Source organism: Gambusia affinis, linkage group LG12, assembly GCF_019740435.1.
Source record: "Gambusia affinis linkage group LG12, SWU_Gaff_1.0, whole genome shotgun sequence".
Classification (NCBI taxonomy): domain Eukaryota; kingdom Metazoa; phylum Chordata; class Actinopteri; order Cyprinodontiformes; family Poeciliidae; genus Gambusia; species Gambusia affinis.
The window spans coordinates 8,516,898-8,542,087 of record NC_057879.1 but is presented as its reverse complement, the minus strand read 5'-3'; the positions used below and the strand labels follow the sequence as shown (position 1 = coordinate 8,542,087).

General features: G+C 38.7%; 1 protein-coding gene across 3 annotated transcripts in view; it reads left to right on the top strand.

Moving 5' to 3' along the window:
* The window catches only part of LOC122841495 (vasoactive intestinal polypeptide receptor-like), a 36,000-nt gene extending 11,486 nt beyond the window's left edge, over positions 1–24,514 (top strand). The window contains exons 1-12 of one of the 3 annotated variants that reach the window (XM_044134823.1): positions 61–112; positions 190–303; positions 12,375–12,481; positions 12,607–12,704; positions 14,597–14,726; positions 18,351–18,504; positions 19,182–19,242; positions 19,790–19,856; positions 19,937–20,028; positions 20,505–20,634; positions 21,623–21,664; positions 21,799–24,514. In XM_044134823.1, coding sequence (XP_043990758.1) covers positions 12,437–12,481; positions 12,607–12,704; positions 14,597–14,726; positions 18,351–18,504; positions 19,182–19,242; positions 19,790–19,856; positions 19,937–20,028; positions 20,505–20,634; positions 21,623–21,664; positions 21,799–21,990 — 1,011 coding nt within the window. In that variant the 5' untranslated portion in view covers positions 61–112; positions 190–303; positions 12,375–12,436 and the 3' untranslated portion in view covers positions 21,991–24,514. Of the gene's footprint in view, positions 1–60; positions 113–189; positions 304–12,374; positions 12,482–12,606; positions 12,705–14,596; positions 14,727–18,350; positions 18,505–19,181; positions 19,243–19,789; positions 19,857–19,936; positions 20,029–20,504; positions 20,635–21,622; positions 21,665–21,798 lie in introns of those variants that run through there. The other 2 variants (XM_044134821.1, XM_044134822.1) reach the window with 2 other exon arrangements.
* Positions 24,515–25,190: the final 676 nt, after the last annotated feature.

Sequence of the window (25,190 nt, the reverse complement as noted above, 5' to 3'; positions counted from 1 at the left end):
GGTTGTCCGCCGTCACGGACCCGAGTTTGCTGCCGTGGTAACTCCATCTTCGGCTTAATCGGGCTGCCGTTCGTCATTAACGCCGGACCTGGCCCCGATCTTGAGCCCTTTGGTTGTACAGTGTTTCCTCTGTTGATTATGCATCGCTTTTGGTCATTCCAGCTCATATTCTTCTGTTTTCCCTGGTAGGCTGCGACATCACTTGGGACAAGATCGCCTGCTGGCCCTCTGCCGACGTCGGAGAGGTGGTCACCATCCCGTGCCCCAAACATCTCTTCTACTTCACCGGCAATGCTCTTCCTCGTAAGATTCCACCTTATGAGTTAAATTGTGTTTGGTGTGAAGCGTCTGCTAATATCCTTATGGTTTCTGTAAAACGGCTTTTCACATTTCTGAGCAGATTTGCACTGAAATTACTTTTATAACAACAAAGAAAACATGAATTAAATTACCCTATTCATTGATTTTATACTAATATGGTAGTATTATTGTAGTTTATTAGTGTATCAACTATACTAATACTACTAGTGTAGTTTATGTTACAGGCATGTTTCTGTCAGCCGTGCTCAGAACTGAAAAAGTATTTTGGATTAGAGGTGAAACGTCTTTAAGAAACACAGGAAGTTCATTTGCCTTCTATTTAGATTTGCAAAGCAAAACATGAAAGTGAAGCTTAGGGGTGAGGAAGTGCTTTCCAGGGTGTGGTACTGCAGTGTAAATAATAGCTGCACTTCGGTTTTTAAGTGACAGAAAATGAAATAATCTTGTACGGTTTTGTACATGTGTATGAAATTTGTGCTTAGTTTATTAAACTAGGCTAGAAAATCCCATCACCAACCAGTGGCAAGCTGCGATTTTTCACATTTTAATTCTGGCTGTGATAATACACCTGCACATGGATTATATTACAAGTTAAAAATACAAGTTTTGGGGGCCATTAAACATAATCCGGTGTCTTTTTCAAAGGGTTAAAATGATAAAACTGAGGGGATAAGATATTAAATGCACTCTTAAACATTTTTAATATTGTCATCCAGGTTAGCAGGACAGCAACTGTTGAAGTAGATTACATTAGTCCAAACTAATAACCTGATTGTTTGGCCTGTGGTGTTTCACTCTATGTAACAATGGTGGACCATTGTTACAGTTCACATTTGAATATGCCTCGTGTGGTGGCTTAGGCTCATTTCTCACTATGAATCATTTGTATTCTGATTATTCATCTGGGTGAACGACTTGCTTGATGACTCAGTTTTGCTGTTTCTCATGGCAGGTGAAATTCGCCTTGGTTTGTTATTGTGAGTCAGGGTCTTTAAATATTTCAAAGAGCCTGACAGTTTCCCTTTTGCGGCAGGTTACAGAGGTTTTCTTGGTTTGACCCATTTCAAATATTGAACTTTATCAGTCCAAGCGTAGTCGGTGTTGCGCTGATGCAAAATGTATCATAAAAGACGTTATAATCTGGGGTAATCTACTGCTGTTCGTCTTGGGTGATTCTGCAGAAACAAAACAAACAAACAAACAAACAAACAACGCTTCCTTTGCACACAAATCCGTTCTGGGAAAATTCACGCTTATCTAGACCTAATTCAGTCAGAACACAATTCAAGTTTATAGTTCAGCAGCAATGCATTCTGAATTAAAGTCTAAATTGAACCAGTTCATGTTCAAATAAAGCTGAACATTTTTAGATATTTAATCAGATAGTTAGCATACTTGTTATGATAGCATAGGTGGCCTTGGCATTGCCAGTTTATTTATGTCATTTTAACTCTCTCCTGCTCTCTTTTCTCACACAAACTGTACTTTAATATAGATAAATTCCCAATGCAGGTGTTCACATACGTACATGTTTCTTTGCTCCTAATATCAGAAAGCAAAATAAATTGGAATGGATTTTTTTTAGAAGGACAAGAATGGCATTTGTCTTTTAGAAAGATCCTGTTTTTACCTGCAAACAAAATTACATTCCCTGCCTGCAGCAGGTTCACACACATTAACACAACAACAAGGGCGCAGAAAGAAAACCTTTGCATAAGTTATCGATTTAAATGGCTTTCATTGTGCAGAGAAATTGGCATGGAATATCAACAACCAGTCAACACCAAGACTTATACATTTGTGGGTAACATTAACTCTGTGTACATTACAAACGTGCCCAGAAAATATTAAACAATGTAAAAAAAAACAACAACTAAATTTTGCAATTGCGGTGTTTCCATTAAATAAGAAACAAACTGAATTACTGTAAAATCACACATGAATGAGCTTGTTCATGCAATACGTCATTAAAAACCATGCGGTGCCATCATCGCCAGCAGTAACATCCAGTTGTTGATCCCATTTTGACACAGTCCAAAATACGCCTCATACCAGCTCAGAAGCGTTGTAGTGAAAAGCACAAATTTTCTCAAAATTGCCGTGTTTTCATAATTCCATTTTGCGCTATTTTATGGTCAGTGGAAACGCAGCTTGTCTGACCTGCATCTACGAGCACGTATAGCCACACATACACAGTCCTGTCCTTAAGTTTGTATCTTCATGTGGAGATGTCACTGTTTTCTTCTGCATTAAGAAGCTGAAATTTGCTGCGAATCGCTTCATGGTGCCGCGAGAGACGCAGCTCAAACTTGTCATGTAAAAGTCACAGTCAATAAGTTCAAAAGTTCAAAAGACAACACGCTTACAGATTCATCTAACTGATAACCAAGCTTGCTCCATCCTCTATATTCTCCTCTTTTACACCCGTTATCAATGGCAACAATCGTGATCTGCTGCAACAGGATGTGTCTTTATCAAGCCTGCTTTACTTATTTTCCGGTGCACTATGTCCTGTTTTCTTAGTTCTGTATCTGTCATACAATACTCCTCAGTTCCTCACAGTTTTTGGACTCACCTGTAATCACCCTCCCCAGCGTAAACACATCTCATCTCAGTCAGTCACATGTGAGAGCCTGTGCTGTTGTCACAAACCTATTGGTTCTTGCCTGCTGTTCAATAAAAAAAATCAGCGTTTTAGTGTTTTAAGTCTGAATTTCTTTCCCAGACAGGAGATAACAGACGAAACTTGAATGTCGCTCGTCTCATTCCCTCTCCATTTTCAGTTGCAAATATTCGCACCTCTTCGGCTGTCGCCAGTATCGTCGTGCTTAACGTGTAAGAAAGCAAAGCGGAAATACGGGTCGCTCAGAGGGTCCCGCTGGCTCAGACGTATGATGTAGTTCTGCTGCACGGTCACACGCCGTCATCTCAACATCCGAGTGACATGAAACAAACAAGATGTTCTTGCAGCAGCGTCAAAGAAGACAAGCTGTTTATGTGTCTTTCTTTGATGTGCGAAAGCCTCGCGGGGATGCAACGCTAATTATGTACGAGCTATCCCCTGGACGAGGAATTTACTGGCTGATTTGTAAGACTGTGCGGGCCGTACTTCCGAAAATGATTCCCTGCATCTCCCCACTTGTCACTAATTGTCACACTGGGTCATTTTAGTGTAATTATGCTGTAATATTTGAAGGAGTTGATTATTTGTCTTCTGCAAGCTGAAAAACCTCAAATTTTATGTTGGTGTTTAAAAACCACACACACACCCAAGCAATTACAGGAAATAAGAAAAATAAAAGAGAATTCAAGAAATAAGTAACAAGTTGACTTGACACTTGCATGAATTTATTAATGTTTACAATATGATGCACTGACTTCTTGTTTTCCTTTGCATGCTGGGATATTTCACATTTCATTGTAAATTAACTATGGATAGGTGAAAGAGTAACACAGGTAGGTAGGAAAGGTTCAGTGGTTTGAGACAAAGTGAAAGGCTTGACATGACATGGTCTCATAGCCATTGCTCATTATTAACAAGATAAGATTTGCTCGTGTATATATTGTCATATATTCACTTCCTTGCAGTGAAGAGTTAGGACACAACGGTCTCATTGTGACAGTCAGGTTGTGTCCTGACTTGTGTAGCGCTGAGCCGGGGTCAAGGTTCAACTTTACTGAAGGCAGGTAGTGAATACCTGTGCAGCCATCAGCCACAACAGCTGCAGCTGCTTCCTGCTGAACTAGAAGTGGATCTACAGAGTCGATCTCTGTGTTTGTAACTCATTTACCAGGCTGAATTCCCCACACTGCTCCGATCCACAACCTCCTTTCCTTTCTTGCTCCTCTTCTCTTTCCTATTTATCATTCTCTACAATTTTTAGGACAGAACGGTGTGCAGGCAGATTACAAGTTTACTTACAAGAATAGAAGCACATTTATACATAAAGTTTCTTACACAGTAGCAATACTCCTTGAACTATTTCCTCATTTTTTGACATCATAAATAAATACATAAATGTACTTTTGTGGTATTTTATGTGAGAGTCCAGCGGTCTCACATAAACTTGATATAGCGCTGTACAAGGAAAGGTCATTTACCAATATAAAATGGCTCATAAATGTGAATTTGAAGGAAAATAATTAGGGAAAAACTTTAGTGTGTTAATCAATCAAATTTTATTTGTGTAGCACATTTTAGCAGCGAGGCATTTCAAAGTGCTTTACATCATAACAAACAGGAAAACACAAAGTCATGCAACATAGAATCAACAATGAAACACTAAGTCACGTGCCATCATGAAATTCATAAATGATTGCGTTTCAAATGCAACTCTAAACAGAAGGGTTTTTGGTCGAGATTTAAAGGAAGTCAGTGTTTCAGCTGTTTTACTGTTAATTTAGATTAATTGATTAAATAGACAAATTTTTAACACAATCACTTGCATTTTCTATTTTATATGCATACAAAAATTCCAGAGGCGGAACCTTTGTGTTGAGTTTCCGGTACGCCAGTAAATCTGACGCACAAGCTGCTTCTGTAAACAACAGCGGTGGACATAAAAGCCGGTTCTGTTGGCCAACTGGGGATTAATATTTGATTTTTTTTATTTTTTATTTTAAAAACGGTCTGATGGGACGCTGGAAAAGATTATTGTTGTAAAAACGACAGTTAGTCTATCAGCAAAGCTATTCAAGCCTAAAATGGCTTCTCAATGCTAAACACGGAGCAGCAGCACAGACGTCCCCAACTCTCTTCACAGTCCACATTTCTAAAAATAAATAAATAAATAATACGTTTTCAAGGAAGTTTCATGAACGATCAGGGTTCACCACTTTGCTCCAAGCTGATGGTTACATAACCTAAATGACAGATTAAAAACAATAAATGTATATTTTGTTGAACTCAACTGTCTATTTAATCAATAATTTAGCAACTTTTAAAATTGAAAATGTTGCTTATTTGGCCAATATGTTTTCAATTAAAACGGAATTAGTTTTAATCAATTAATTCATTAATTACAGACCTTGCAGTTAACTTGATGATAAAGTTTAGTCCCAATACTAAAAGTAATACATGGGTTTTCAGTATTTCTTATAAAGGGCAATGCCCACTTGTAATACTTACCCAATGCTTTTCGTGCGATTATGGCTCTGAAACTTTTGTTATTACAAAGGAAGTCAAAGGGGTAATGAAAATGGTTGCACCGGATTTTGTTTAGGAGTATTTATGAGTAAAGTGGTCTGTCACACTTCCACCACACAGAGCTGCACTGCTCTGTGTTGGTCAATCCAAAATTCCTGTAAAATAGATGAAGAATATGACAAAAGGTGGAAAGCTGTGTGTCTCCTCCCGCTTGGAAATGTCCGCTGTAAGTGATTGAAACTGATTGAGATGTTTAATCTAGAGCCAGGAGGAGCAATCTGTCTCCTGCTTGCATGTCACTTTTTGGGGAATGAAATCGGGCTGGACCTAAGATTTACAACGGGCGTACAAAGAGTTCAGCCGAGAGAAGAAGGCTTCTGTGGGAAGTTCTGCTTTGACCCAGATGGGAGCTGGTGGGACCTAGACCAAGACAGCACTCCAGGGAAAAGTTGGAAGGAAAGATTAATAAGCGTCGGTTTTGGAGAGAAAATTTATGTTTACTTGACATGGCAAAGATTCGTAGGATCAATTAGGCCCAGATGGTTCCGGACATGATGAAAATCAGAGGTCACAACAGAAAGAGAAACTAGTTGTTGCACATGATAAGTGTGAATCAACTTATTGATGAAAGCCATATAGGTGGGGAATGTCTGGGATTTTATACATCCTGAACCTTTGGAACCTCTTGTCCTCTTGTTCTCATTCACCTTGAGAGTTTGCAGAAGCAGAAAGGTTACCTGCTTGCGTGTTTTCCTTTGTTTGTGTGTGTATTCTAGAAAATGTGGATAAAGGGCTGCTCAGCTCTGTGCCGTCGGGAACAGTTGTGAAAGGCCCGAGCTATTGACACATCCCGAGCCGTTCTTTTTATAAGGCTCACGCAGTAAAAACAAGCATTACGAAACGTGGCGCCACGGACGTCCAGGGGCCAACCCATAAATTGAACTACGACAGTTTGCCATTCTCATGAACTCTTTACCTAGTAAGCTGAGTGCAAACACGCAGCCATTCATCTCGGGAGTCTCACCTTCTCCCCGGGCGCTCAGTGACAGAGTGCCCGGACGTCAACGCTTTCACCTGCGTGCCATAAAACTGCTGACGCTGATGTAATTCCTCTAACATCCATCTTCAATCCTCCCAGAGCTAGTTAGGGACGATAATGGAGTTGAATGGATTACACTGACAAAGATTTTTGATTTAACGAGGCTAAAAAGGCAACTGTTATTTCACGAGGAACTAATTTTGGCTCGACTGTCACGCGTGGCTTTGAAAATGCTCGCCGTCTTGCTTTTTTGGGGAACGATGAAAGCATTCTTCTGGCAATCCCTCAAACAGGCCAAATCCAGCGGTGGCATTGGCTGAAACGGCGGGGGCTTATCTCCGCCTTTGTGTCTTGTCGTATTGTTTGAAGAAACTAAGCCTCGTTCTTCTCTGCATTATGCCGCTTAGGTATTTGACCAAAGTTTTAATGCCGAAAACATTCTTACACTCTGGAACTGTTTGACATTTCACCAACTGCGCTTTAATTTGATAGAGGCAGAGTAAAGCGATACGGTTGAGAAATGTCAGGAATGTCAAACCTGAGGCAATCGGATTAATCTGTCGCCGGCGCGTGACGCCATTTCTTATTGTCACAAAATGAGATGAGGAAATGTTGCAACGACACATTGAGGAATAAACAATGATTTGTTTTACTGCGAGACTGTGGATGCTAGAACACAAAGCGAGGTGTGTGTTGATGTTGCAGGACACACGTCTGTTTAATGATTAATGGCCTAAATAGAGAGCTACCAGGAAGAACTGTCATATTTCAATTCAATAGGTTTTACAACAAAGGGAAGTCAAATCACATGTAAATTTGACCTACTTAGGTCCGATTTCTTAAGTTTTTCACAAATAGAGTATAGATTTCACAGACAACATACTGTTTTATATATATAATGATTTTTTCTGCATATATGTATGTATAATCATAAATTAATTCATTGTGTTTTACTGTTAAGCAGGTACTTATTGTTAATTTAAATATGGCACATACCAATTAAAACCTAGTCAGGAGTTATGTATAAATCTAAGTATGCCAATTTGTTTTCACTGAAGTTTTTTTTCTGCTTACCAAAAGCCAAATAAAAAGCCTCTACAGTTTGCTGATGCTAATGCTAATAGCTGCTAACTTGTATGAGTAGATCTAGAGCAAATCCCACTGGTTTTCCAACTGCCTACAGGGAGAGTTTCACTTTCCAGAAGCAAACTTTACTAAATGGTTAGTTAGTTGTTAGCCTGGCTGGTAAAAACCCAACTCCTGTTCTATGTTAAGGTGTGTACACACTATTGATATTCCTGGAGCTGTGGACTCTGTTGACGTTTTAAATTGTACCCAGTGGCTAACGTTTAGCTGTGACGTATGACATGCGATACTATGAACCTTACCGGCCAACACGGTCTGAACGGCTTCGTTCATTTCCTCGTTGCTAAAATGTCGTCATTGCTCACAACTTCAGCCAGGCTAGGCTAATGTTATCGCTATCTGACGGGGACTAAAAACTGTGTCTTACATGTAAATCACTGTAGCAAAAGTCTGTGTATCCTTTTTTTAGTGTTACTGAATACCAAAAACAGTGACACTTTAATGATTTAAGCATCTTTAATGCTAATGTGTTGACTGGACTATAATCATTCACTCTTTATCAACTGCATTTTCCATCTTTTACTTCAAGTCAAATTTTCCGAGTTAGAAAAAACAAAAACCTTCAGACTATTTGCTGCTGAAAATGGTGAATAGTACTCAGTAGATGTTGCAGCAGCTGGAGCAGGACTTGATGAGTTACAGCTCCATCAATGACTGACAAAGCCAATCAGGAGAACACACACCATGTTGTTTACTACTTCTGGTAACCTGACACAAACGTCGTCCTGGAGAGATCCGTAAAGGCTTGTCTGAACCTGCTGATGTGCCCGTCTTAAATTTCTAATGGGTCTCTAATTTAAGCACCATCACCCTTCTGCTTTAGTTGTCCTGCTGCACCTTCCCTGCAGAACAGCAACCTTATCTGGCCTAAAGACTACAGGACCCGACTTGCCCTAATTTGGAAGCAGAACTTTAAAAACATTAAACTTTGTAATAAAAGTTGCCCATCAGTGTGTGCTCAGCCTCTGGAGGGCTAACATGTTCAAGAGTATGTCAATCCCAAGATAGTAAAAAAAAAACTAGAAAATTCCTGAAGAAATTTAACTGGGGCCTGCCAAAGTGTGCCCGTCGGTTTGGACCCAGCGTTCTGATGCTAAGAATTAGCATCAATGCTAAAGAAAGCTGCAATGTAATCAATACAATCACAAGAATGTTAAGTAAACAGGACATGCACCATTCAGTATGATAAAGTAAGTGTATTAGCTAATTTGAGCAACAATTCTAATGTTAGCATGAATGCTCTCAGTAGCATGTGGGATATTATTAGAATGTTCTCTGTAATTTACTTAATTCCTTCAGAATACTAAACATGGCAGATAAGTAAGAAAAATAGGTAATAGCTTATTTAAGCTAAAAGGCTAATGCTAATGAACTGCCTTGCTACGCAAGGCAGCTCCCTAACCTGGGAGAACCAGATAATGCAGAATGATATCATTGCACCGCCTGAGGGGCATATTGAGGCTTTTATTTTGAAATTTTCAGTAAGCATCATAAGAAATGGTCAAACTAATCCCATGTGTAACAGTGAATGTGTTAAATCGTTTCTATAATGCTCAAAACACAAGTAGTTCTAAAGGCCAGCTCAGTCCTCCTCTGTAGTAACTGACAGTTCCACCATGTTGTAGTTCTAACCTTCAGTCTTTGTAGTTCTAAAGAGCAGCTCAACTGTCATGAGAATGAAACACAGGGAGAGATGGAATACTAATAGTTTTAAGCAGTTACTTTTTCTGATCAAAGCAGGCCAAACATATCTTTACCTAAGTGTTGCCAATAGCATGTGGGGTATCATTAGAATGTTTTCTGTAATTGACTTACTCAATTCAGTATATTTAAAATGACTAATAAGTAAGTAAAATAGCTAATAGTTTATTTAAGGTAAAAGTCTTATCTTAATGATCTGCCTTGCTGCGCAAGGCAGATCCCTAACCTGAGAGAAGAATATAAAGCATTCTAATATTATTGCATCGCCTTACGGCGATGCATTAACCTGAGGGCAATATGAAGGCTTTTATTTTGAAAAATAAACATAAGCTTCATATTAAATGCTCACACTAATCCAATGCCTAACAGTGTTTGGGTTAAATTCCTTATTTACTGGCCTAAACAGCCAGTAGTTCTAAATGGAAGCTCTGTTTTAACTGAGTGTTAGTTAGAACTACAGATATGGTGTTCTGATAGTCCTATTTATTATCATTAGGTCAAAGGTTAATGCCATTGCACTGGCTTGCTGCGCAAGCCAGTGCCATAACCTGAGAGGAAAAGATAATATAGGCAGAGATTTTTGCAGCGCCTTACGGCGCTGCACTCACCTGACAGAGATATTGGGGCTTTTATTGGGAAATTTCCATTAAGCTTTATTTAAAATTGACACATTAATCCTGTGTGTAACAATGGTTTGTTAAAATCAGTTATAAAATGCCCAAAACACAAGTAGTTCTAAAGGCCAGCTCATTCCAGAGTGTCCTCCCATAAATCAGCTGCTCTGGCCTCATGTGTTCCGTTGCTATGGTAATGGATCAGCTGCTAACTGTCAGTGTGTTTGAGACAGAAAGGGGGGAAAAAAATTCTATCTTTGTGAGACACCCAGCCAATTAATATGGAAAAAGCACTCCGAACAAACCTTTGCCGTTCAGGAACCGTAATACATATTTGAAAACCGTTTGAAGCGTATAAGAGGGCTATTTGTCTTCTCCGATAGTACCGCAATTCATATTTTTACCTCATTCACAGTAATTGCAGTGATGAGACAAAAAATTGTGCAGAAACTTTTCAGAAATACATGGAAGTGAATCTGGGAGAGCGTCAGTTACCCTGTCCCATGATTTCGCTCTGAAGCACCTTGACAGAAAACCGTAAATGCTAGAGAAATATCGAACACATTTTACCGGAGCAGGCACGCGTATCAATGTCATGACCGAGTTTGATACAAATCGGGCGATATTTGTGGGCGTGACGGCGATTTCAAAATCGCTTTGGGGTCAAAAATCTGCTTAAATTCTCACTCTAAAAAAGCGGCAGTTGGTGTCAGTTATGCTCTGCGTTTCGGCAGTTGGAAATTTTGCTCGTTTTTCGCTTTTTACGTCGCCATCGTAAGTCCGATTCCTTATAAAAGTAATAGCACCCCTCCCGGAATCGAGCCGCACGTTTTGATACCACTTTTGTGGGTGGGCTCGCAGCGGTACGAGCCGCATTAACGGTGACGGAAGAATAATAAATAATACGTAATAAAGAGGCGTTCTATTGGGTGTAGAACAATAGGTGCCTGCCATGCAATGCATGGAGGCAGTGACTGACTTGCTTCGCAAGTCAGTCACTGCTCTCCTTATGCATTGCTATGGGGCAGGCCCCAAAAAAAGATTTTATCTTCTACTCCAAAATGGCCGACAAGAATATTTATAGGAATGGTTCTTATTGAAATACTCAACCAGTTTAGAGATTTATGTTAACTCAGTGCAGGTACTTCTGCATACATGTGAATTTTTATACATATGTATGCAAATTGAATTTTTTTTAAAATTTTGATTAAAAAAATTAAAAATACACAAATACAATAAACAGAAACAGACAAATAAACAATAACAAGACATAAACTCATACATAAATTGATTACACAAACTTTCCAGGTGTTTAAATCTGATTAATTTTGTTGCACTTACCCAAAACATAAAATGCAAGTACTACATAAAACCATTGAAGAAGGTGTTTTAGTCACAGAAATGTCAGCCATACTTCACTTTCATTACCAGTGTGGCGTACTTTTTTTATTTCATGGGGCTTAATATCAGCCCAGATTGTTGGTCTTTTTGGTTTCCTGAGTCTTTAATGCAGTTATCTGTGCTTTTGACAGTGTTGAAAATTAATCTATCATCTCTATGAAGCTCAGCAGCAAAAGAGAGCATGAAGGAAAAAAACAAGAAAGTGCTTTTGAAAAACAGCACAACGAATGAAGACGGAAAGTGAAGGTTTAACTGCAGAATGAAAAACAATAAAAGATATTCAGAAATGCACATTTTATTTTTTTAATGTAACTTAAAGAATATTATTTTCTACATTAGTTTGCGTTTCTGCTTAACTATTTTATATACATATATATTTTAGCGTCTTTTATTTTTATATTTCCTTTCTTCTCTCATCCGGTGTGCCTGGTTTTATTTTTTTTTTGCTTAAATCTTCTTCCCTGCATCCTTTACATCTTCCCAGTCCGCTCAACTCTTCAGTACTCCTCTCATCTCCTCTCTGCTCTCCAAAGCTCCTTTTTCTTCTTCTTTCCTCCATTGACCGCTGATCTTAACTGCTTTAATCTGTTCAGTGAAGGACAACTTTCTACTCCTTAGCTATTTGTCTTCAGCTCTCCCCCTCTCAAAGAAAACCATCTCTGCTGAACCACTTTGTTTATGTGTGTGTGTGTGTGTGCGTGTGTGTGTGTGTGTGTGTGTGGTTGCAGCGTGAGAGTAATTAAGACTCTGATGGAGGCAAATACACATGGGAACTGTGTCTGTATCTCAGAGCCAGCTGGAAAGCCATCCTTTCAGTGTTTGGGAGTATCCCACAGGGACGAGCATATCTCACAGACACGTAATTAACAGTGAGCAAATGTAAGAGCTGTTGATTCCCCTTCCAGCAGCCCTACACATTGCTCGATTTTTTTTACACGACACGTGCGGGAGACGTCATCGCGCCACAGTGAAACGGCGGTAATTCTCCCGTGTCTCTGCTCCTCAGGTAACCTGTCAAAGACCTGCACTGTGCAGGGCTGGCCCCCCAGCAGCCTGGACTCCTACATCATGGACTGCGGCTACAATCCCAACAACACCGCCGAGGAGAATTCGGTCAGTTTTGGCGACTCGATGCTGATGTGAATTCATGTGTTTTCTGTTTTCTTTTTCTTGTTTTTGTTTTTCTTATCTCAAAATGACTTTTTCTGAGTTTGGTGTGACTGATAATGTTGTTGCAGGGAGATTTTTACATCACCATCAAAGTTGGCTACACAATCGGTCACAGCGTTTCCCTTATTTCTCTGATGGTTGCCATCACCACACTCTGTTTCTTTCGGTAAGGATTATTCTCAAACCAAACATATTTATTTCACCGTTTAGTGGACAGTTTTCCAGTAAACTATCATCCCTACGAACACTGGAGATCCAAGGCTGCCTTGTTTATGGCTGTCTAAAGTTTGACTAAATAAAGTTCTTGACTTTATTTAGCCCTTTTTTCATTTGTATTATATGGAAAAGGTGACTTCATTTTAGCTCATTGGTTTCATTTTAAGTCAGTCTGCGGTCTGTCTTCCTTCAAAGAACCCGGCGTAAACCGGATGTGAACTGCTTCAAGTTTATTACAGCCCTTACTTCTGTTGTGTCCTGTCTCCTAGCAACCGCCAAGTAGCCAAACATAAGCTAGTAAAGCCAGAGGTTGAAATCTTGAGGGTTTTTTATTATGTATTTATTCCTTTTTATTGGTTAAATTAATGAATTCATCAAATTAAGTTTTCTTTCTTTCTTTTTTTAATTTAAAATAATCATATCTGGGCATTTTTCAAAAATTGAACACATCTGCGTTAAGCTTGAAATTTTTTTACCATCAAATTTTATAAAACAAAATTGTTCCAAAAGGGCAAGCCTACTAATTGATCAGTTTTGTTTGGTTTTTTTAGCGTTAAATTTCCGCAGCCTTTGTCGCATCACTGTGACATCTTTACTTTTCAATTTCATAATTGGGTTGTGTATGTTTTTTCTTTTTTACTCTATTTTTCTGACATTCCAGCTTATTATTATTATTATTATTATTATTATTATTATTATTATTATTATTATTATTATTATTATTATTATTATTATTATTATTATTATTATTATTATTATTATCATCATCATCATCATCATCATCATCATCATTATTATTATTATTATTATTATTATTATTATTATTATTATTATTATTATTATTATTATTATTATGCAGTTAGAAATTATTTACACTTTTTTTTTGTAATTTCTGATAAAGTGAGCTTTAAAAAGATTTTTTGACAGTCTGTGTTTTGAATCTCATTTGTCAAGTGTGAACTGTCACTTGTTTGAAAACCACGGAGGTAGACCAATATCTTAATGTTATTTTCCTTTATTTTCTAGAAGCTTATGAGAATTTTGAAAACTTTGACATTTCTTGCATGAACACCGTAAGTGACTATAAACTACCGCCTACAGTCAAACCACTTAGCGGGGCGGACGATGTTTACAACATCCTCCTGTTTTGACCTTCTGTCTCGACTTCCTCTTAAACAATAATGTAACACTGATACGTTTAGTAAGAGTGTGTTTGCCTTTTTTTTTTTTTTTTTTAGCAAGCAGCCTATTCTTCTCATTTGTGCCGTTTGCACATGACGGGCTAAACAACAAGGCCTGTGTTTACTCCAGCGGGTCACGGAATGCCGTTGGCCCGCGCCGCGCTGCAGAAACACAGGATGTCATGAGGCTTTGCTGTTTACGTTCAGCTTTACATGCAGCGCTCCGGCAGCTGGCTGATGCTGCGCCGCGTCTCATCTGATCTGCTCAGATGATCCGCCTAGCGGTTTCACGCAATTACACCAAAGTGAAGCGTGAAGAACTCGCGTTAGCGGCATGTCATCAAATCCCTGAGATTGTTCGACTCTGCTGGTTGTCAACTTGGATGTTTGCACATCTGTTCCTGCGTTTTTCTGCGAAAACTAATTCTTGTATGTGTTTAGCAGATACTGTATTTAGTTCTCGACTTTTTCAAGGGTTTATGTGTTGGCGTTCAGAACCGGCAACAGAACTTTGATTTACGACAGTCAACATTAACAAACACTAATCTACTTCTGCTTTGCTTGGGTAAACCGACGCAGCTCGTCTAAATATAAATTCTCCTTTTGGAAGTGATCTTTCTTTTTTTTTTTCTTTTTTTTTTTATTATTCTTTCTTCTGCAGGAAGCTTCACTGCACAAGAAACTACATCCACATGCATCTGTTTGTATCTCTCATCCTCAAAGCCGTCGCCGTTTTTATAAAGGACGTGGTTCTGTACGAGGTGGGCGAGACGGAAAACTGCCAGGCACCGGTGAGTAAATCCGTCCAATCAGCTGTCTGAACTGCCAAACACCAATCAGCCTAAATACATGGAGATGACCAACGATGCTGACAGAGCCGGCCCAAGGCATATGTGACTTAAGTGGCTGCTTAGGGCCCACAAGAGCTTCATTTGATTTTATTTCATAGTGACAGATTGTAAATGTTTACACAGTGTACACGTTCTATTCCACGTTTTAAAACAAAAAACTATGAAACTTGCTAACTTGTTTACTGTTTGTTACTTTCAAATAGTTAAAGTAAAACGCCACACTTAGACACCACTCTGCGTTTAAAAATGTGAATTAATTCGAACACCTTTGCCTGTTTGCTACTCCTGTAACAAGGTTAAAATCAATAGTCATAATAACACTGGTATGATGTGCACTGCAAAAAAATTAAAAATAAATATCTTACTGTATTTTTGGTGAAGTCTCTATGTTCACTTAAAATAAGACAACACTAACTTACAGGTAACTTTTCAAGGAGAAAAAGGAATGTAACTCAATAATTTCTTGATATTTATTAATAAAAAAAGTACTAGTTCCACTGGTAGATTATAACACAATTTTTTTCCATGTTATAAGAGATCAAATCTGCCAGTGTAACTAATAATTGTTAACCAATATTAAGAAGTTATTGACTTAAAACAAGATCCTATTTCTTTGTAAAATAAAAAGCTAGTTTTGTCTTATTTCAAGTGTAATAAGATATTTGAAATAGAAACTACTACAAAAATACTTGGTAAGATTTTGCATTTTTGCAGTGTAAGCTAATCACAAATGACACTCATAATAGCAGGTATGTTACAGGTATAGTGTAGCCTAGCAATTATCCAGTATCTGGTTTTGACACGTTTGTATGAGGGGCCCCAAATTAAAATCTGCTTAGGCCCCCAAAAAGGCCCATGCCGGCCCTGCTGAAGAGTTGCGTCCTAAAAAGTACACAACATGTCAGGGAAACTACACGGTCAGTTCATTTTTCTCCCAAATTGTTGATTTCCTCCGTTACTTGAAGGAACTTCTCTTTCAGGCTTTACTGCCCTAAAAGTGTTTGCTCAGAGTTTACCCAACGTTTAGGGTGTAACGGTGTTTGCAGAGTCCATTACGCTCCTGAGTCCAAGTTCTCTAATTCTTCTGTAAAGCAGGATGCTGTGAGAGTTCCTGTTTGTTTAACGCTGAACCTGGACCGCAGACACCGTTGGCAATAAACTGCATTCACAGGTGCGATGTCTTCTCAGAAGCAATTTATCTTGACTTCAGTGTTACCGCAGGCGCTAAGGTAACAATAGCAGTCAGATGAACGTCTTGTGTCGTTTTAGTGCAGCACAGCTGTTTCAGTGGGACGTCTGTGGAGTTTGTATTTTATTTATTTTTTATCTCACTTTTTTTTTCATCTCTCTTATCTCTACCTAGTATTAGATCATTAGACTGTAAATAACCTGCTGCTCCGAGGGCTGATTGTTAATGGCTGAGTGGAGATATTTCATCTCAGGGATTCCAAGATTACTCAACACCAAGCACAGCTGCTAACTTTGGAAGATGTTTCTGAAAGCACTTTAAAAAGTGACTTTTTGTACTTTGGTTTAAGTTAGTTGGAATGAAGAGCTCAAGTGGTTCCAAAGATTTGTTTTTATGCTTGCTGCCTTCTATATTACTCTGTGACGAATCAGTGTCTGATTCACAAAGCGAAAAGGTCCAATAATACAGGCGCAGCCGTCGAGTTTAGTAGGTTGGAGTGATTTGAAGTCCTTGTGCGTCAGATCCGGATTCACAATCTGAATGAGGAACAGCAGGATTTTTAAAAATGTTTTACAAGTACAGCTATAGGTCTTAAATGATGGAGGAAAAGATCACGTTTAAAAAATTAGATACAAAGAATTTGTTTGCACAAATATGACATGTAACTTGTACAAAACCTGACTTGTATTAAATTGCCTTATTTTTGCCTCGTGAATGAAGGAAAAATGTTTCTAAGTATAAAAAAGAAAAATCTAAAACAGCCTTTTCTTTGGAGATTACAGAATTAACATTTAACATCACCAGAACCGCATCATTGCAAAGTTGTTCTTGCGCCGTTTTTCTTCCCCTGCGCCACAGTTACCGCCAGCATTCACACAGCTGTGAGTCTTTCCCGCCGTGCGCCATGGATTGCGGTGGTCTTTGATAACGGGACACTCTTTTCGTTTCGCCTGCAGTTTGTCCACACGGCTCAAACGGATTTCTATCTGTTTCTTAATGCACGGCCGATGCCTCATTTAAATGGAGATAAAATGCATCGGAGCAGTCAGTGTGCAGAGCTCAGATTAGCTGGAACAGAAAGTTCTGCTATGATCTGATGAATCGTTCCTTGCAAACGCCTTAAAGAAGGCGAGCTTTATTCTAACCGTGAGGCTTGAAATCGACAGACAAATGTACATTTCAAAACATGATTTCCAATCCATTACGTCTGGTTGTACGATGTAAAGGCGTCTTAGACAATATTACGTCATCATGAAGAGTTTAAAAAATAAACTTTCATCAAACTCCCAATTTTAACTACTTCACTGTTGCTCTTAATTATAATTGTGTTTCTACATTATTTAAGAACGATATACAGCCAGAACAATAAAAAATAAAACAATATTGATTTTGAGATTTAACAGAATAATGAATCTATGGCTCTTTTATTGTCTTAATTTTGATAGGATAGTTAAAGTGATAACATGGTAACACTTTATTTGAAGGGGTGTGTATAAGACTGACATGACACTGTCATAAACATGACATAACACATGTTATAAACATGAAGCAGTCTTCATGAAGTGGTAAATAATGACAAAAGGTGCTAAAGATTGCATTAAAAGTCCATTAAAATCTCCAATTTTCCATTATTTGGTAAATAATGTCACTTTTAGTACAAAGTTGTACTAAAACTTGCATTAAAAGTCCATTAAAATTGCGAACTTTGCATTGAAATTGTCATTATTTACCGAATGTCTCTTCATGTCATAAACATTCATAAAGACTTCTTCATGGTCCTGTTAGGTGTTTTATCATGTTTATAACAGTGTGACGTCAGTCTGATGCACACCCCTGTTACCGAATTGAAGCTAATTCAACGTAAACATGCTCAAAATATGATGATTCCTACATTTATGTAGATCTGAAAGTTAAAAACATCCCTCAGAGCGCTAACACGGATACGCTATGTGATCTATTGTGGCGTGCTGTTATTTTCTGACTCGTCCGAAAGGCTAAACAACCAACCAGACTGAAGAGTTGATATTTGAGGGAGTCAACCTTCCCAAGTGATGACATCAAAATCAGCAACCAACTGAGAAGAACGTCTAAAATTCAGTCAGACAACACACAACACCTTCTGTTTGAACCACTTTAAACCACGCTAACATTAAATTGCACGTGGCTCTGACTCTTTAAGAAAAGACGATGACAAGTGGAAACAACAGTGTCATCGGCATAAACACAAATTGGACAATTAATTGGCAAATCCTTTGTAAAAAGGAGAAGAACCTTTTCGGGCTGCGATTTCTTATGAGAATATTTCTGTCGTGAAATACATTTATATTGTATTCGCAGTGAAAGCAGTGAGCCACAAACTGGTGCTTGTGTTGCAGGTGGGCTGCAAGGCGGCAGTGGTCTTCTTCCAGTATGGAGTCATGGCGAGTTACTTCTGGCTACTGGTGGAAGGCCTCTACCTTCACGCTCTGTTGACAGTCTCCTTCTTCTCAGAGAGGAAGTACTTTTGGTGGTACATTTTGATTGGCTGGGGTAAGTGCTCACATGGCAGTCTCCCTTTTTTAAAGAACTTATATGGTATGTTTGCAAAGTAAATGTTGATTTCAGCAGCATCATCTCTACACTTGCAGTGTAGGATTCAAGAAATTTTCAAAGAGCCGAACTAAGTTATCAAAAACATAAAACTGATTTTAAGCTAAAGATTAAACTTTCCCTCTTTGTGTCAGTCATTCACTAAAATCTAAACTTTCTCATAGAAGAGCCGCCAGAATCTGACGCTTCTTGCTTTTACAACTCTTTTTGCCCTTTAAAAAGCAAAGAGATGGATGATCGGTAACCATGTTTTATTTTGCCCAACACGCCAATAAAATATCTATAAATAGGCTTGAATTGATATTTTCCAGCAGGAGAATGGAGTGAACCCTGTGACTTCCCTGCAGAGTCCCCAGATGAGCCAATATTGGCACTGAGTTCATAAGAATCTTGTAAAAAAAAAAAAAAAAAAAGAAAAGATAAGCATACCCTTAATGTGTAACTGCTTTGGCTATAAAGTAATGCAGGCATGGCTCGCCCGCTTATTACTAATTTTCCAAATGATGTTGCGAATGATTTGTTTGGATGCCCGTGGCAGTAGCTGATGACTCCTGTTTGAGACGAGGAATGTTTTAACTATAATGTTACGGATAATTCTGTCTGCGCTGCATTCACAGGGGCTCCAACCATCTTCATCTCTGCTTGGGTGGCTACAAAAGCGTATTTAAATCCTCCTGGGTGAGTTAAGCGTTCCGTCATTTTCTAAGAAAATTCCAGAAAACGACAGCTTTTCGCCGCGAGGGGCTGCTTTTGGTGAGCAGGCGCACGCACTGTTGGAAAGCCAGTTCCCTGTAATTTAGCCGATGGTTTGACTGAAGACTCAACGACTTTTACAACTGATAAAAATAAAGCGAGTCTTGGAAAGAAGCTGCAGATTCTTAGACTCATGAAGACCGATGCTTCACAAAGGCTCTCACTCCAATTTTTCTTGTTGATTTTTTTTTGTTTGGTTTTGTTTTGATCATAAAGCTTTCACACCTTAGAAGTAAATAGCACTGTTGTAATTAGCAAATGTAGGAAAGTTTAAGACAATATATTTGTGAATTGGAAGGGAAGTCATACATAACACCCTCCCCCACTCCAAAAAATAAATCTTGCATTTCTAGTCAGCCCGCAGAGTCAGTAGTTTAAAAAATGTTTTGTAGTTATATTATAAATGTAGTATTACTTCTTGCTTTTATTAATCTATATTCTCTCCTTTTTTTTTTTGGCTCATCCGTGTCAGATGCTGGGAAACAATCGACGATCCGTCATGGTGGATCATCAAAACGCCCATCTTAGTTGCCATTCTTGTGAGTTGCATCAAATGTAGGCTGTTGCCGTTTCACGTGACGCTCCCCGTTAACCAGCGTCCCACTTCTCTGTTCATCAGATGAACTTTTGCCTCTTCATTTGCATAATCCGAATTCTGCGGCAGAAAATGAACTGTCCCGACATCGGAAGGAAGGAGTCCAACCAGTACTCGTAGGTTTTCCTTTGCCAAACGGCAACATGTCTGTTGAGGCAAAGGTTAATGTCCAGCTGTTTCCTGCCGTTAAAATTTGCCGTTACGTTATTGATCTTAGCGAACTAAGATCACACGACATCTTCCAGATGCATTCAGGCATATTTTTTCAATTTGTCCTTTTATAAACACACAGTTTATATTAGACGTTCATGTAAGTAGAGCAACACAAAGTGATGCACAACTAAAACATTACTAGTTATGCATTGCTAATGCATTGCTAATGCTAAAACAACAACTATGCATGCAGGGTTGATTGACAGCGCTAAGACCCTCCTCCTGGCTCTGATTGGTTGTTTCTGACTGCCGTATTTCTGCGGGTGGCAATAGAACCACAGGAAGGAGACAGAAAAGCCTATTATACTGTGACAATTGGCACAGTTTTAACAAATATGTAAGAAACATTGTTAATAAATTTCCCTCTTTCTGCTTTCAGGAGACTGGCTAAGTCCACCCTGTTATTAATCCCTCTGTTTGGGATAAACTTCATAATATTTGCCTTCATCCCTGACCACGTCCACCCGCAGCTCAGGATGGTGTTTGATCTGGTTCTGGGATCATTTCAGGTAACACACCCAGTCGTTTGTAAAGCTTGTTCCCGTTCGTCTTCATTTCAGCCAGGCAGAAAATCTTTATTTAAACAGACATTTAACGTCAACATCCAACGTCAACATCAAGAGAAACACAGAATAGTGTGTTTTAATACTTACTATTGTGCATTTGCAATAAGTTACTTGATTTACAACAAGAGGTGTCCAAAGTGCGGCCTGGGGGCCATTTGTGGCCCGTAGAGGAGTTTTGTGTGGCCCTTAATGCAGTTCCGGAGTGGTATAGATGAGGCTGATGCAGATGGAGACTTCTTGTGTTTTTTACTGACAATTTTACATCTTAAATAGAAAATTTTAGGTACAAAACAAGTGTTTTTCTTTAATTAGCCTTTTTTTTTCTTTTTGCTTTCACTTTTAAAGCCATTTAACAAATCTCCAGCGAGGTTTTACTCAAAAACAGACTCAGTCCCACCTAATAATTGAAGTGGGCTAAATCTCACCGAGGGTTTTCAAAGACAGCTCTCATTTTTTGACTAAAAATAACTAAAAAATTATATCTTGACCAAGAAGTTAGGAAACTGTACAACTTTGAGACCCTTTAATTTACTGCTGAGCAGATCAAAAGAAAAGAACAATAAAATTACTTTTGCATCTTTAATAAATAAACTGACCTCCGAGTGTTTTCAGCTTGGCCATTTTGGGCCCGCGGTGCAAAAAGTTTGGACACCCCTGGTTTACAGTACTCCACTGGACATAGATGTTGAGAGTAAAGTGCAAAAATGGAAAGTGAGCGGTGGAAAATCCTCCCCGTTTATAACTGTTTTGGCTCAGAATGCAATCTCCCGGGAACATGTCCCAGACGTCCGCATGATGAACCTCCTGTCTCAGCCTGAAGTTGGTCTTAATCTCGCCGTCATTATTCATGCGCAAATATTTGGAGCATTTCCCTCGGCTGTGCTGTGCAGCACGGCTTTCTCTTTCCTTCACCTCTGCGTCTCGCCGACAGGGCTTCGTCGTGGCGGTGCTGTACTGCTTCCTGAACGGAGAGGTGAGTAAATTCAAGCAAAGCTTTATTTATTTATTTTTTTTAGATGTTTGCTCTTCTTATTTAAAATGTCACAGTGTGTTATTTTTTTTAACCCTCCCCTTCTCCTCCTCCTCCTCCCCCTCTCCATACTGCAGGTGCAGTCCGAGGTTAAGCGTAAGTGGCGCAGGTGGATGCTGCAGCGGTTCCTCGGCGCCGACACCAAGTACCAGCAGCCGTCCATCGGGAGCAACGGCAACAATTTCAGCACCCAGATCACCTTGTTGACCAAATGCAGCCCCACCACGCGGCGGGCTTCGGCCTGCCAGGAGCACCTTTCTGCAATCTGACACCCTTCTGGTTTTTATTGTCGGTTAACGAATGTGTGACTCACACATACTGTGGCCATACACTGGGTGTACAGAGGCCATAATAATCCTAACATGGATTTTCTTTGTTTTTTTTCCTGTTTTGTTTTGTTGTTGTTTTTCTTGTTGTTATCTTATATGCTGGCTACAAAAAGCAACAGGTGCTCGGTGTTTTTTCTCGCCAGAGCACAAAGTCATCTGACACCTCCGACAACACTTTCTTATTCATGAAATGTAAAGAAGGTACACGCCTTTTCTTTTTTCCAGATTATATAAAATCAGCTATGATCACAGAAAGAGATTTCATTGAACTGCAGCGTGGCTGACTAGTGGCACAAGGTCACCAACTTTTTATTCTAACGTGAAGGGAGATTTGTGAAAGAAAGGAAGAAGGATGTCCCTTTCTTACTTCAAATTAAAAGCCTCAAACATTTAAACCTTGGAACAAGACACAAATCAAGAATAATTGCAAAGAGTTCCGACCAAAACAGAACTGAGATTCATGCTGATTCGTTGCCTTTGCTTGACAAGCAACTTTAGACCGATTCTGTTGTGGAGCTCAGATCATTTTTTTGTCCAGTCAGAACGACTTTCTCACTGAGGAATACAACACAGAGAGCTGGAAGGTTTTGGGCCGTGCACGTTTGAGCCAGCATGTGACTCGTAACACACCAGCTATGAAGAAGTGGATGCAGAGGCTGAAACAAGGGGTGACAAGGATAATGATCGTCTCTAGAACTTAAAGGCGGCACAAATCTACTTTTGTTCCTATTCAGTGTGATTGATTTGGTTGATTTACGAGCATTTCGACGCTCATGGATGTTATGTTTGGCTGCTAACGCCTGAGTTTCCAACACAGCTCACATGCATATGACGTACAGATCTACTGTCATGCACGTTAAACACTTAACAAAGTGCATAGTCAGAGAGGGACCTGCTTTCATTGCTTATAGCTGCATTTTCATATTGTCCGCTCATTCATTCATACTTTGGATCATGTTTAATGTGGAGTCATGGTAAGATAGCTACTTCATTTGGACCCAACATGAGTCTGTCTCCTCTTGGCCATCATGGCAGATGATGATGCAGATCGAACAACTATATGACCTTTTCTGGGAGAGACTTAACTTTAATGAGAAATATTAGCATCTTAATATCATGAGTCTAAATTGTATTTTATCTCTGCAAAAATACTAATGTCCAAGGGAAAGATACACACATTAGCGCCAAAAGCTATACGAAAAAACAAAAACAAATAGGAGCCACATTGACAATATTATGAAGTACTGGCTCTTTGAATGACTTGTGAATCAATGATTTATGTTCTGAGCTTGAATAACAATTTTATGTCCTACATAGGATTGACTGGATCTCATAGCTGTGATAAATAGGTTCTGATAAATCAAAAACAAGTGACATTGCACTTGGTTATTTAACCGTAAATGTCTGCCTTTGAGTATAATCACATTATTTACACTTTAGCAATTCAGAAGCGGTAAATTCTGAGTTCAGCAAGTGAAGAAGTCGTCCTGAACTCACCTTTAAGCTAACGGAGGAGCAACGTTAGCTACCCTGTGGTAAAATGTCAAGGATAAGTTAAACTGAACCAAATAATTGTAAAGAATAAAATCTAGTCAATCGCAAACAGGAGCCATCACAGGCTAGAGGTTACATGACTCTTAGGTGTCTGCAGTGCTCTACAAACTACCTACCACGGAGGCAAAACGCTAAATTGTCACTTTGTTTAGAGTCAGTCAAAAATAGCACAGAGGGTAAGAAGGGTTTTGCTTCGAGTGAGATTTAAATGACTGACATGAGAAAACGGGGAAACTGCTAAGTATCACTGGAAAAGTGTGAGAGTTGGCAAAAAGGCCAAGCAAATAAGCTGAACTCAATGTTGACAACAGCAACGCTGGCTATGGTGTGGCAACATGCTAACTCAGGCAGGGAGATCTTCCTCACTGCTCTGCGTTTAAAAAGAGCTTAATTATTGTTTGCTGACTGATCATCCAAAGAGAAGCAAGATGTTGGGTTTTGTTGCAAAGGGGACAAAATATATGGACGTTGGTATGGACTGTCCTGACCAGGAGTCACTGAGGAGGCGTCCATAGCACGGCTAGCATACTGGGTGTGCTTATCCTGTCTGTGACAGTTTTATACAGACCATACACTCGGCTGAATTACTGCCGGAAAACAGTCCAGGGGAGAGATGAAAGCTCTGGCTTGTGAAACTTTGCTCAGATAACAGAGGCTTTTAGTTTCCTCACAATGGACGGAGCAGATGTGTAACATCAGTGAATGCTGAAGCCATCTTCTGTTGTCTGGACTGCATGGATAAATGGCTTAGTTGTGGGGTTTTTTGTTAATATTCTGTACTGTTGTTACCATTTGTTTCCTCTGACAGTTGTGTATGTTGACATTGACAAGATAAATTGCCTTTTTTTTCCTCATCTGTTCATTGTTTCCTAAGGATTAATCTTTTTATATAAAAAAGATGACTCCCTTGTGAGTTTATGTAATTTAATTTAGTTATATATATATATATATATATATATATATATATATATATATATATATATATATATATATATATATATATATATATATATATATATATATATATATATATAGGTCAGGTTTTTAAACAGCTCTTTTACAAATGTTTTACAAATAGAAATCTGAAAAGTGTAAAACATTCATTGTGATTACAGCTTCAAGTCTGATTTAGCAGATAGACGCCAACTTTTCTTTTCCTATTCTAATTTGTAAATAACTCAAGCCCAATTAGAGTGGATGGACGTCGTCTGTGAACAGATGTTTGGTTGTTTTTTTTAACAAATTTTATGTCAAAAATTCGCAAATGACATTGGATTTATGTTTTGACTTTAAAAACTTAAACCATGATGTCTGCTGTGTTTGTTATCATCTTCAACACTGAAAAAAGAAAACAGGTGATCCAATTTAAAAAAAAATATTTGCTACATGTAACCAAATTAATTTTACCCAAGTAAATATATTAAATTCAATAAGTTGTCATGTTTAACAAATGTAAATGAATTAAGCTTATACTTAATTTGACTATATGTAACAAATTAACTAATTTTTTTTCGTTCTCTTTTCAGCTTATCAAACATCTGAACAGAACTGAGAATAAATTACTCAGAGCTTAACTCTATTTCATA